The sequence below is a fragment of the Tachyglossus aculeatus genome, chromosome 11 (assembly GCF_015852505.1).
Source record: "Tachyglossus aculeatus isolate mTacAcu1 chromosome 11, mTacAcu1.pri, whole genome shotgun sequence".
Classification (NCBI taxonomy): domain Eukaryota; kingdom Metazoa; phylum Chordata; class Mammalia; order Monotremata; family Tachyglossidae; genus Tachyglossus; species Tachyglossus aculeatus.
In genome coordinates this window covers 3,678,064-3,691,749 of record NC_052076.1, presented here as the reverse complement: position 1 = coordinate 3,691,749, position 13,686 = coordinate 3,678,064, and the positions used below count along the sequence as shown (strand labels likewise).

Here is a 13,686-nt window from a genome sequence, read left to right as displayed (position 1 = left end):
TTGAAGTCACACAGTGGGCAAGCGGCGGAGCACGGATCAGAACCCAGATCCTCTGACTTTCAAGCCTGTTCTCGATCCACTGGGCCACACTGGTGACTCTGGTTCAGCTTGTGGTCCACCTTGACCCCAGGTTCTTTCCCGCCATATCACTACATGGACAAATTTTTCCCATTCTGTACATTCGGTTTTCCCATAGCTTGTGTTTTCCCTGTGCATTTTAGACAGAACACTACAAGGGAATTAGGAAGTGTTCTTCCAGCAACACATATCTGTCTGGACAACGAGGTGCAGGGTTGAAAGATTCAGTTGATGCCTGCATTACAGCAGGCGTTTTCTTGAATGTAGAATTTGTCGAGAACATCATCTCCATTCTAGGAGAACGGAGTGTATTGGTGTTTTGTTTTTCTTCCCTAAGTGCCCTTCTGGCACTTGGCCCTGCTGAATTTCATTCTGTTTCTGCAGCATCACTTTTCCAATTTGCTTAAGTAATTGAGAATCCATCCCTGTTCCGTCTGGTATCGGCCGCCCAGTCACGGGTAAGTTCTCGACTCCTCTTCCCAAATTGCGAATAGCTATCCAATCGGACCAGTCTCGTGATCCCACAGTCTATGTCCCCCAGGTTCAATCATTCATTCAACCGTATTTATTGAGCGCTTTCTGTGCGCAGAGCACCGTATGAAGCGTTTGGAAAGTACAATTGGGCAACAAATAGAGACAATCCCCACCCAAAACAGGCTCAAAGGCATGGAACCGGTGCGGTAGTTGGGGGGCCTGGGATTAATAATAATAATGGCATTTATTAAGCGCTTACTATGTGCAAAGCACTGTTCTAAGCGCTGGATTGCAGTGGGTTCCATCAGACTGGCAGGGTTTAGGTGGGAAAGCCATAACAAATTCATTCAATTGTCTTGACGGTGTGGGGGCCTATTGGACCCTCACAAACCCAGAGACAGTGGTGTCTCTGGGACAGAGATGCTAAAGCCAAGACTTAATAGATAACAGTGGTATTTCTTAAGCACTTACTGACAAGCTTGGGGTAGATAAAAGATAATCAGGTCCAATAGAGCCCCACGTTGGGCTCACACACTAAGTAGGAGGGAGAACGGACATTGAATCCTCATTTTACAGAGGAGGAAACCGAGGCGTAGAGAAGTTAAGTGATTTTCCCAAGTCACCCAATAGGCAAGCGGCAGGGCCAGGATTAGAACCCAGGTCCTCTGACTTAGAGGCCTGGGCCCTTTCGATGGGACAGTGCTGTTTCTCAAAGATCTTCTTCCTACTGACCCATCTGAGCGGGGACAGGTTAATAGGGAGAGGAGGGTGAAAAATGTGGTGGTGATGGGGAATGGGGGAGGTAAGAGGGAGGAAGCAGGGTGGGAGGCGAGAGGTACAGAGCAGGTTCAGGGGCTCCAGCGCTTAGAACAGTGCTTTGCACATAGTACGTGCTTAATAAATGCCATTATTATTATTATTATTACAGGGATCGGAAAATCTGCTGCTACTTAGCAAGAAGGTGCTTGTGTCTTGCGGGGATCGTGGGAGTCACACAGCCCCTGATTGCAGTCCTGTGGCTTATCACTGTAGCACTGAAGATAGTTGAATGTGTTTAAGTGTTTAGTACAGTACTCTGCCCACCGAACACATTGAATAAATACCATTCATTCATTCAATCGTATTTATTGAGCGCTTAGTGTGTGCAGAGCACTGGACTAAGCGCTTGGGAAGTCCAAGTCGGCAACATTTAGAGACGGTCCCTACCCAACAACGGGCTCACAGTCTAGAAGGGGGAGGCAGACAACAAAACAAAACATGGAGACAGGTGTCAAGTCGTCTGAACAAATAGAATTAAAGCTAGATGCACATCATTAACAAAATAAATAGAATAGTAAATGTGTACAAGTAAAATAGAGTAATAAATCTGTACGAACATATATACAGGTGCTGTGGGGAGAGGAAGGGGGGAGGGATGGGGAGGAGGAGAGGAAAAGGGGGGCTGAGTGTGGGAAGACCTCTTGGAGGAGGTGAGCTCTCAGTAGGGCTTTGAAGGGAGTAAGAGAGCGAGCTTGGAGGATGTGATTGATTGGTTAAGTGACTTGCCCAAGGTCACACAGCAGGTAAGTGGCAGAGCCAGGATTAGAAGCCAGGTCCTTCAACTCCCAGGCCCTGGCTCTTTCCTCTAGGCTTCGCTGGATGGAATGCTGACTAGGAGATCAATCGGAGACGGAGATGACAGGAAAGGAAGGGAAAGCTCTAAACAAAGGAAGCCCCCTCCCCATTCCCCCCGCCTTACCTCCTTCCCCTCCCCACAGCACCTGTATATATGTTTGTACAGATTTATTACTCTATTTATTTTACTTATTAGTACATGTTTACTATTCTATTTATTTTATTTTGGTAATATGTTTTGTTTTGTTGTCTGTCTCCCCCTTCCAGACTGTGAGCCCGCTGTTGGATAGGGACCGTTTCTATATGTTGCCAACTTGGACTTCCCAAGCGCTTAGTACAGTGTTCTTCACACAGTAAGCGCTCAATAAATATGAGTGAATGAATGAATGAATGAGTGAATAAATGTCATTGAGTAATAATAATAATAATAATAATAATAATAATAATAATGGCATTGGTTCACTAGAAGCAGTCACTTTTTGGCCCAAAAATTCTGAGTCTGTGAAGGGGGAAGCTTGGCTCTTAATAATAATAATAATGGCATTTGTTAAGTGCTTACTATGTGTAAAGCACTGCACTAAGCTCTGGGGAGGATATAAGGTGATCAGGTTGTCCCACGTGAGGCTCACAGCTAAATTCCCATTTTACAGATGAGGGAACTGAGGCCCAGAGACGTAAAGTGACTTGCCCAAAGTCACACAGCTGACAATTGGCAGAGCCAGGATCCGAACCCATGACCTCTGACTCCAAAGCCCAAGCTCTTTCCACTGAGCTACGCTGCTTCTCTATTGCTTGGCAATTTGGGAGCCATCTGATGGATTAAACGGCCCAGCTCGCTGCTCCAAAATCTCTTGGCCACACTTGGGGCAGGGGCAGTGGGTAGAAGAAGGGTTAGTAATAGCGTGGCTTATGGAAAGAGCTCGGGCTTGGGAGTCAGAGGTCGTGGGTTCTAATCCTGACCCTGCCACTTGTCAGCTGCGTGACCTTGGGCAAGTCACTTCTCTGTGCCTGTGAGACTCTGTGCCTGTGCCTTTAGACTGTGAGCCCACTGTTGGGTAGGGACTGTCTCTATGTGTTGCCAATTTGTACTTCCCAAGCGCTTAGTACAGTGCTCTGCACATAGTAAGTGCTCAATAAATACGATTGATTGATTGATTGATTGTGCCTCATCTGTAAAATGGGGATGGAGACTGTGAGCCCTTCGTGGGACAAGCAGATTACCTTGTATGTATCCCAGTGCTTGGCATCAACATTATTATGAATAAATGGAAGAATAAATGTAATAATAAGGATTTCTCCACTGCCAGGAGCCTGTTCTGCCTCACCCCTTCCCCGTGTGCCTGCCCCACGTTGCATAAGTCTGCCCTCTGCTTTAATGAAGTCCCGAGCAATTTCTCTCCTGGCAGCTCACCGGGAAGCAGCGGGCATCCCCAGGGTCGGGGGGCAGGGAGGGAGGGGTGGAGTGATGTCATGGCTGGGAACCGGCAGGGATGGGGTGCATCAGAGATAAAGAGCTTTGAGGAGCCGGGGGTGGGGGGAAACGGCGGCCCCCTTCCAGGTGGGCGAGAGACAGGGACCAGTAGGCCCACGCCGGGGGGATGGTGGAGGGGGAGAGGTGGGCATCCGTGCAGCATGGAGGAGCAAGCAAGGAGGCAACTGGGCCGAAGACTGGGCCGCCAGAGAGACCCCGGGTCGTCGAAGATGACTGGTCACTGACCGTCCCCGCAGGTAGTGTGCGTCCTCCCTCCGGTGTCGATGGGGCTTGGAAAGGAAACCCAATTAGGCGATGTCTTCTTTTAAGGTATTTAGGAACAACCCACTTTGGGCCAAGCGCCGTGCTAAGTCATCATCATCAATCGTATTTATTGAGCGCTTACTGTGTGCAGAGCACTGTACTAAGCGCTTGGGAAGTCCAAGTGGGCAACATATAGAGACAAGCCCTACCCAACAGTGGGCTCACAGTCTAAAAGGGGGAGACAGAGAACAAAACCAAACATACTAACAAAATAAAATAAATAGATAAAATAGATAAAATAAATAAGTCGTAGAGTCGACGCAGATAGTTTGGACCGGCTCAGGGCTCGCAGTTTAAAATGGAAAGAGCCCACTGTTGGGTAGGGACCGTCTCTATATGTTGCCAGCTTGTACTTCCCAAGCGCTTAGTACAGTGCTCTGCACACAGTAAGCACTCAATAAATACGATTGATTGATTGATTGATTGATTGATTGAAAGAGGGCAGATAGCCTGTCTCACGGATGAGGAAAACGAAAGACCAGAGAAGGGCAGGTGACTTGTCCAAGGTCACACAGCTTGCATTAGAAACCGGCTCTTCTGACTCCCGTTCCCTTTCCGTTAGGCCACGCTGTCTTCCAACACGGGGAATGGAGAGGGATCAAGGCACGGTTCATTCATGCATTCAGTCGTATTTATTGAGCGCTTACTGTGTGCAGAGCACCGTACTAAGCGCTTGGGAAGTACAAGTTGGCAATATATAGAGACGGTCCCTACCCAACAACGGGCTCTGTAACACTGGCCAATCAACCCTCTGTCCCAGGCACCCTGGAGCGGATTTTAAAGAGGAGCGATTGAACTGAGTCTGCCCTCCAGTAACTTCCAGTTGAAAGCAGGAGGCAGAGCAGCCCAATATGCAATTCCCCACCTCCACGTAGACTCTTAAGTCCAAGACAAGACAAACAACATGAAACAGGTGATGGACGGCCCATTTGATCACGCCGGGGGCAACCCTACCTGTGCGTTGGCTAATCCGAAAATTCGCCAATGGGAAACCGACTCAATTTAGCTTAGCTACTCACTCTGACAAATTTGTTCCAGAAGGTTGTTTCAATTAAAAATGTGCAACTGGAGGTTTTTTTAAATGAAAGATGGTTCGATACACCTCACGAACAGCGGACCGGGTGGAGCTACCGTGATCAGAGTGCTTGACTCGGGAAGAGTTAGTCTGGGAAGCCTTCTGGGAGGAGGTGAGATTTTGGTAATGTTTCTAAAGGAAAGGAGGAATGGGTTTGATCAGGAGTCAGGGAGAGCGTTCTGGAAACAGCCTGTTCCATGACTCAGAGTGGAAGTGGTGTGGAAGGATTGGGATGAGATTTGGCTGGCTGGAATTTGGAATTTAATTCTCCCAAAAATGAATGTTTTTAAGGCTCTTGCCAACACCCTCCCGATGTTATTCTTTAGACTGTGAACACTTGGAGGCCAAGAATGGGCTCCAATTCTCCCCCATGTATTTTTTTTTCTCAGCATATAGTACAGTGCTTTGCATAAAGCAAGCACTTGAGAAGCAGCACGGCCTAATGGAAAGTGTGCGGGCCTGGGAATCTGAAGCCCTGGGTTCTAATCCCAACCCCGCCATTTTCCTGCTGTGTGACCTTGGGCAAGTCGCTTAACTTCTCTGCGCCTCAGTTCCCTTGTCTGCCAAATGGAGATTCAATATCTGCGCTCCCTCCTGTGTGGAGTGTGAATCCCTGTGGGATCTGATTATCTTGTATTTACTCCAGCACTTGGTGCAGTGCTTGATACAGAGTAGGCGCTTAATAAATAATCTTATTGTTATGATTATTAATAATGATAACAGAACGATAATGATAATAACCCTTACCGTTAACTAGTTGGCTAGTGCTGGTGAGAATTATAGTGCCCATTATGGTAAATAAAGGTGGGAATTCGGGCTGGAATAGAGTTCAAAGTGACCCCGAAAATAGGATGCAATTAAGAGACCGGTGCATGGAATTTCATTTGGAGAAATCAAGTCAACAAGGAGGAAACCAATCAGTTATCCCGTGGGACAACCTGACTGTCATGGTCGGAGACAGAATACTGGGATGAATACTGGCAGTGATAGTACGATCTAGCAGAAAGGGTGAGGGGATGAATCAATCAATCAATCAATCAATCGTATTTATTGAGCGCTTACTGTGTGCGGAGCACTGTACTAAGTGCTTGGGAAGTTCAAGGCGGCAACATCTAGAGACGGTCCCTACCCAACAATGGGCTCACAGTCTGGAAGGGGGAGACAGACAACAAAACAAAACATGTAGACAGGTGTCAAAATCGTCAGAAACAAACAGAATTAAGCTAAATCAATCAATCGTATTTATTGAGCACCGTGTGCAGAGCACTGTACTAAATGCTTAGGAAGTCCAAGTCATCAACATCTAGAGATGGTCCCTACCCAACAATGGGCTCACAGTCTAGAAGGGGGAGACAGACAGCAAAACAAAACATGTAGACAGGTGTCAAAATCGTCAGAACAAATAGAATTAAAGCTATATGCACATCATTAACAAAATAAATAGAATAGTAAATACGTACAACTGAGCCACACTGCTTCCTTAGAGAAGCAGCTTGTCTCAGTGGAAAGAGCCCGGGCCTTGGAGTCAGGGTTATGGGTTCGAATCCCGGCTCTGGCACTTGTCAGCTGGGGGACTCTGGGCAAGTCACAACTTCTCTGGGCCTCAGTTACCTCATCTGCAAAATGGGGGTGAAGACTGTGAAGAGTCAGGAGACCAGGGTTCTAGTTCCAGCTCTGCCATTTCTCTGCTGTGTGACCTTGGGCCAGTCACTAAACCTCTCTGGGCTTCAGTTTCCTCCTCTATGAAATGGGGATTTGAATCCCTGCTCTCCATACCTCTTAGACAGTCCTTTTAGACTGTGAGCCCACTGTTGGGTAGGGACTGTCTCTATATGTTGCCAACTTGTACATCCCAAGCGCTTAGTACAGTGCTCTGCACACAGTAAGTGCTCAATAAATACGATTGATTGATTGATTGATTAGCCTAGGGAACGCTGGGCCAGACAGGGAGACTGATTATTTTGTTTCTGTCTCAGTTCTCAGGGCCAAGGTTGGTATGCACAATAATACCAAGAATAATAAATGCTCTTATGTAGAGAAAGGATGAGGAAAAAACTAGCTGGGCACACGTGTGGAACAGCAGAAAAAGTTCTTAGGGTCACCACTGGCCAGAATCAGTGGACTATCCGCTGGACTTCGAGAAGCAGCGTGGCTTAGTGGGAAGAGCCCTGGCTTGGGAGTCAGAAGTCATGGGTTCTAATCCGGGCTCCGCCACTTGTCAGCTGTGTGACTTTCGGCAAGTCACTTAACTTCTCTGTGCCTCGGTTACCTCATCTATAAAATGGGGATCAAGACTGTGAGCCCCACGTGGGACAACCTGCTAATCTTGTATCTATCCCAGTGCTTAGAACAATGCCTGGCACATAATAAGCGCTTCACAAATACCAACATTATTATTATCCATCAATCAGGAGTACTTATTGAGAACTTATTGAGTACTTATAGAGAAGCAGCGTGGCTCAGTGGAAAGAGCCCGGGCTTTGGAGTCAGAGGTCATGAGTTCAAATCCCAGCTCCGCCAATTGTCAGCTGTGTGACTTTGGGCAAGTCACTTAACTTCTCTGGACCTCAGTTACCTCATCTGTAAAATGGGGATTAAGACTGTGAGCCCCCAGTGGGGCAACCTGATCACCTTGTAACCTTCCCAGAGCTTAGAACAGTGCTTTGCACATAGTAAGAGCTTAATAAATGCCATCATTATTATCATTATTATTATTATTATTATTGAGAAGCAGCGTGGCTCAGTGGAAAAGAGCCCGGGCTTTGGAGTCAGAGGTCATGGGTTCAAATCCCGGCTCCGCCAATTGTTAGCTGTGTGACTTTGGGCAAGTCACTTAACTTCTCTGGGCCTCAGTTCCCTCATCTGTAAAATGGGGATGAAGACTGCGAGCCACCCATGGGCCAACCTGATCACCTTGTAACCTCCCCAGCACTTAGAACAGTGCTTTGCACATAGTAAGTGCTTAATAAACGCCATCATTATTATTATTATTATTATTATTATTATTATTATTATTATTATTGAATGCCCGCTCCATGCATGAACTAAGCACTCAGGAGAGTACAATAAAGTTAGAAGACATAATTCCTGCCATCAGGGAGATTACAGGGAAACAGCAGTGTTATAATATTAATGATGGAGTCTCTTGTCAGGATCAAGTTTAGGACCTCAGACTTCAGGATCAGGAACCAGGGCAACCAGTGAGCGGGCGGGCGGGATGTTGTGGGGTTCAGGGGCCCTTTCGCTCCTGGCTTGGTTTGTGAAGAACCCGAAGCGGCTGCTGAGGAAGTTGTTATTCCCGACCTTCGCTCCCCACACCTCCAATCCACTTTCGCTTTAGCTCTGAGGAGGCTGGGCTGCTACGAAAACGACTGGGTTCCGGGGGCCTGTGGGCCGAACCCCTTGTGAACTGATTTTGGGGAGTCTTGAGCACCACAGTCCTCTTGAATCCACCCCAGCACTTAGCACAGTGGTTGGCACTTAATAAATACCAGGATGAATCCTCTAAGGAGGGAAGGAACGAACGAAGGAACAAACTCGAGGGACATCACCAGAATTTCCCTCTCCTTGTCCCTTCCCCTGTGGGAGTGGGGGCGAGAAGGGGCAGGGCAACGTGGCGGGCCCTTCCTGAGGGAGATTCTCCTTCCCCTGGTTTTCCTAAGGGGGTCCCCGAGTGGGCGGGTGACAGGAACCTGGGGATGGGGCCAAGATGTCGCTGACATCAGCCTTGGCTCCGGAAAAGTCCCACAGCTTGTTTTTGGGAACAAAGGGAAGCACCTCAGCCACTATCAGTCTCCTCCCACCCAGCTTGTCGGGGAGCTGGGCTGCTGGCCACAGGCTCCTTTCAGACCCGGGACTCCTGGGGGGTTTAACAGCCCACGACTCGGTCCTCACTCTCACAGGGCCCTGATCTCTCTGCCCTCACAGGCTGACCCCGGGAGCCGAGGGAGTGGGAATTTTCAGGGGGCAGGACCGGGGATGGTGGCTGGAAGAATGGGAGCGGGGAGGGCGAGGGGCAGGTCTCCCTCTGGAGCACACAGGGGTGAACCGGGCAGCCCCTTGCCAGGGGGACTGCCCCGCTCTGACCGTAGAGGCCGGCTTCTCTGTCAGGAGGGCAACCCGGCGCCATGGCCGGCGAGAACCGGACGACCGTGACGGACTTCATCCTGGTGGGGCTCCCTCACCCCCCGGAGCTGGGGGTTCCGCTCTTCCTGGGCTTCCTCGTCACCTACCTGCTGACCCTCTCTGGCAACGGCGTCATCATCGCGGCCATCCTTCTGGACGCCAAGCTGCACCGCCCCATGTACTGGTTCCTGTGCCATCTGTCACTCCTGGACATGACCATCTCCTCCGCCATCGTCCCCAGGATGCTGGCCGGCTTCCTGCCGGGGAGCGGGGTCATCTCGTTCGGGGGCTGCGCAGCCCAGCTCTTCGCCTTCCACTTCCTGGGCAGCGCCGAGTGCTTCCTGTACACCGTGATGGCCTTTGACCGCTTCCTAGCCATCTGCCGGCCTCTGCGTTATGCCACCCTCATGACCCAGAGGGTCTGCGGGTCACTGGCGCTGGGCGCCTGGCTGGGCGGCGGGCTCCACTCGCTCCTGCAGACGGGCCTCGTGTTCCGCCTTCCCTTCTGCGGGCCCAACCGCGTGGACTCCTTCTTCTGCGACATCCCGGCCGTGCTGCGCCTGGCCTGCGCAGACACGGCCCTGAACGAGCTGGTCACCATAGTGGATGTCGGCTGCCTGGCCCTCACCTGCCTGGGCCTCATCCTGGCCTCCTACGGCTGCATCACCGCGGCCATCCTGCGTATTCGTTCTGTTGACGGCCGCCGCCAGGCCGCGTCCACCTGTGCCTCCCACCTGGCCGTCGTGGCCACCTATTACGGGCCCTGCGCCTTCACCTACCTGCGGCCGGGCGCGCGGGACCCGCTGGACGGGGTGGTGACCGTCTTCTACACCGTCATCACGCCCCTGCTCAACCCCCTCATCTATACGCTGCGCAACAGGGACATGAAGGCGGCGTTGGGGAGGCTGGGCGGCCGCAAGGACGTCCTGCCCCGCTGACCGGCGGAGGGCTGTCCAATTCGAACCGAGGTTGGGTGGGGAGAAGGGCCACGCCAGACCATCCCTCTTCCCATCTTCAAAGCCTTCCTAAAATCCCATCTCCTCCAAGAGGCCTTCCCTAAGCCCTCATTTCTCCGATTCTCTCTCCCCCTTCTGCGTCGCCCTTGCACTTGAACCTGTAACCTTCAACACTCGATACTCCCTCCACCCTCAGTCTCCCAGCACTTACATACATAGCCATAATTTATTTTGATGTCTGTCTCCTTCTCTAGACTGTAAGTTCCTGGTGGGCAGTGGACGTATCTGCCGACTCTGTTGCATTGTACTCTCCCAAGTGCTTAGACCAGTGTTCCGCACTCAGTAAGCGCTCAATAAATGCCACTGATTGATCGCTTGATTGTCCCGCTGATCTCGGGTTGCACGATCCAGGCTCCCGGGGAGAAAGTGTTTCATCCACTAAAGGTGCATTCCTCCTAGGCTGAAAGACCCCCCCCCCCCTTACCTCCTTCCCCTCCCCACAGCACCTGTATATATGTATATGTTTGTACGTATATATTACTCTATTTATTTATTTATTTTATTTGTACATATTTATTCTATTTATTTTATTTTATTTTATTAATATGTTTTGTTTTGTTCGCTGTCTCCCCCTTCTAGACTGTGAGCCCACTGTTGGGTAGGGACCGTCTCTAGATGTTGCCAACTTGGACTTCCCAAGCGTTTAGTACGGTGCTCTGCACACAGTAAGCGCTCAATAAATACGATTGAATGAATGAATGAACGAAAAGAGATGGAGGCTCCTTCTGGGGTCCTGGGTCAGCGCCGGGTCATTCCCCGGAGACCCCGCCAAGCCCACAGCGGTCATTCCATCTGCCTGCTGGCCACAACTTTTCCAGGCTCCTCCTCCCATCCTTTTCTCCCATTTCCTCCAAAATCTGGGGCCGGAGGTCTATCAGCACATTATTAATATTATTGTTAATAGTACTTGGTCCATTACTTGGAACATTGTAAGTGCTTAACAAAACTCAGAGCTATTATTATTAATTGGAGAAATCAGCACATTATTATTATTATTGTTAATAGTACTTGGTCCATTACTTGGAACATTGTAAGTGCTTAACAAAACTCAGAGCTATTATTATTAATTGGAGAAGCAGTGTGGTATAGTGGAGAGAGCTCGGGCCTTAGAGTCAGAAGGTCATGGGTTCTTATCTCGGCTTCGCCACATGTCTGCTGCGTGGCCTTGGGCAAGTCACTTCACTTCTCTGTGCCTCAGTTATCTCATCTGTAAAATGGGGTTTAAGAGTGTGAGCCCCATGTGGGACAACCTGATCACCTTGTATCCCCCCCACGCTTAGGACAGTGCTTTGCACATAGTAAGCGCTTAACAAATGCCATCATCATTATTATTATTATTATGTGGGACAGGGACTGTGTCCAACCTGATTACCTTGTATCTACGCCAGTGCTTACAACAGTGCTTGGCACGTAGTAAGCGCTGAACAAGTACCACAATTATTATTGTTTATTATTAATAATAATGATAGTTGTGATGACAGCTCCTGCCGCGTGCGACCCTGAATCGGAGGGGAGAACCGGGCTCGAATTCCCCAGCTCCTTCGGATGTGATCGCAACCCCTCAGTGACTGTCCTGGGAGGGGAAAGGGAGAACAGTCACGTGAGGAGAAGCTCACTGAGCCCCATTTTCCCTCCATTGGAGAGGGAATGGGGGGAATCAAGCCATCAATCAATCTTATTTATTGAGCATTTACCGTGTGCGGAACACTGTACTAAGCATGTGTGAGAGTACAACACAACAATATAGCAGGCACGTTCCCTGCCCACAATAAGCTCACAGTCTAGAGGGGAAGACTGATATTAATATGAATAAATAAATGACAGATACGGACATAAGAGCTGTGGGGGTGGGGGAGACCTGGATCCATTCATTGCCAGGCTTGTGGGGGCGGGCAACGGACAGAGAGGAAGACGATGACTTCCCCTGCCACCATGTTGCGTAGGGACCGTCTCTATGTGTTGCCAGCTTGGGCTTCCCAGGCACTTGGTATGGTGCTCTGCTCACAGTAAGCGCTCAATAAATACGATTGAATGAATGAATGAATGAATTTATTTTATTGGCACATATTTATCCTATTTATTTTATTTTGTTGATATGTTTTGTTTTGTTGTCTGTCTCCCCCTTCTAGACTGTGAGCCCGCTGTTGGGTAGGGACCGTCTCTCTATGTTGCCAACTTGGACTTCCCAAGCGCTTAGTCCAGTGCTCTGCACGCAGTAAGCACTCAATAAATACGATTGAATGAATGAATGAACCAGCCTTGGTGCTGCTGGCAGGGGGTAATTTCCAAGGGAACAGCTTCCAAGGTGCCAGAGCCCAGCTCAGGGATGGCCAGTGGGCATCAGTCTGGGGCAGAGGGCCAGTGGAAAAGAGAGGCAGGAGACTTCTCCTCTTTGGAGAAAGTAGATCTCCAAAGGGAAGAATGGAACTGGGAGTCCAGTAAAGTCCTGGACAGTTGTTGGACAGAGGGTGGTCGGGGACTGGGGGAGAGAGGGGTGCAGGGTGTGTGTGTAGTGGATTCTGATGACTTGACACCTGTCCACGTGTTTTGTTTTGTTGTCTGTCTCCCCCTTCTAGACTGTGAGCCCATTGTTGGGTAGGGACCATCTCTATATGTTGCCGACTTGTACTTCCCAAGCGCTTAGTCCAGTATTCTGCACACAGTAAGCGCTCAATAAATACGATTGAACGAATAAATGTGTGTGCACAATGTATATGCATTTGTGTGTCCCTCTAGACTGTAACCTCATCTGGGGGCAGGGATCACGTATACCAACTCTGTTATATTGGTGCATTGTACCCTCCCAAGTGCTTAGTACAATGCTCCGCACACAGTAAGCGCTCAATAAATATGACCGATTGATTGGCTGTGTATGGGAAAGTGTACGGGAAGCAGCGTATGGAAGCCGCGTATGGAAGCAGCGTAAGAAGTGTATGGCTGTGTATGGGAAGCAGCGTGGCTCAGTGGAAAGTGTACGAGCTTTGGAGTCAGAGGTCATGGGTTCAAATCCCGGCTCTGCCACTTGTCAGCTATGTGAGTTTGGGCAAGTCACTTCACTTCTCTGGGCCCCAGGTACCTCATCTGGAAAATGGGGATTAAGATTGTGAGCCCCCCATGGGACAACCTGATCACCTTGTAGCCTCCCAGTGCTTAGAACAGTGCTTTGCACATAGTAAGCCCTTAATAAATGCCATTATTACGATGATGATGATGATGATGATGATGATGATGATGATGCTGTCTTGGAAGCAGAGTGGAAGGAGATGAGGGGGCCCAGAATTGCCACGGTGCTGCCTCGGTGTCCACCCCATCCCACAGCAGGGCTGCCTCCTGGGGGACTACTGAGAGCTCACCTCCTTCAGGAGGCCTTCCCAGACTGAGCCCCTTCCTTCCTCTCCCCCTCGTACCCCTCATCTTACCTCCTTCCCTTCCCCCCAGCACCTGTATATATGTATATATGGTTGTACATATTTATTACTCTATTTATTTATTTATTTTACTTGTACATA

At 49.5% G+C, this 13,686-nt stretch overlaps 1 protein-coding gene across 1 annotated transcript; it reads left to right on the top strand.

The window, feature by feature from the left end:
- Positions 1–9,163: 9,163 nt before the first annotated feature.
- LOC119934122 (olfactory receptor 10G6-like) lies at positions 9,164–10,099 on the top strand. Its single transcript, XM_038753527.1, has one exon. It carries the CDS (start codon positions 9,164–9,166, stop codon positions 10,097–10,099), a length of 936 nt encoding a protein of 311 aa, XP_038609455.1.
- Positions 10,100–13,686: the final 3,587 nt, after the last annotated feature.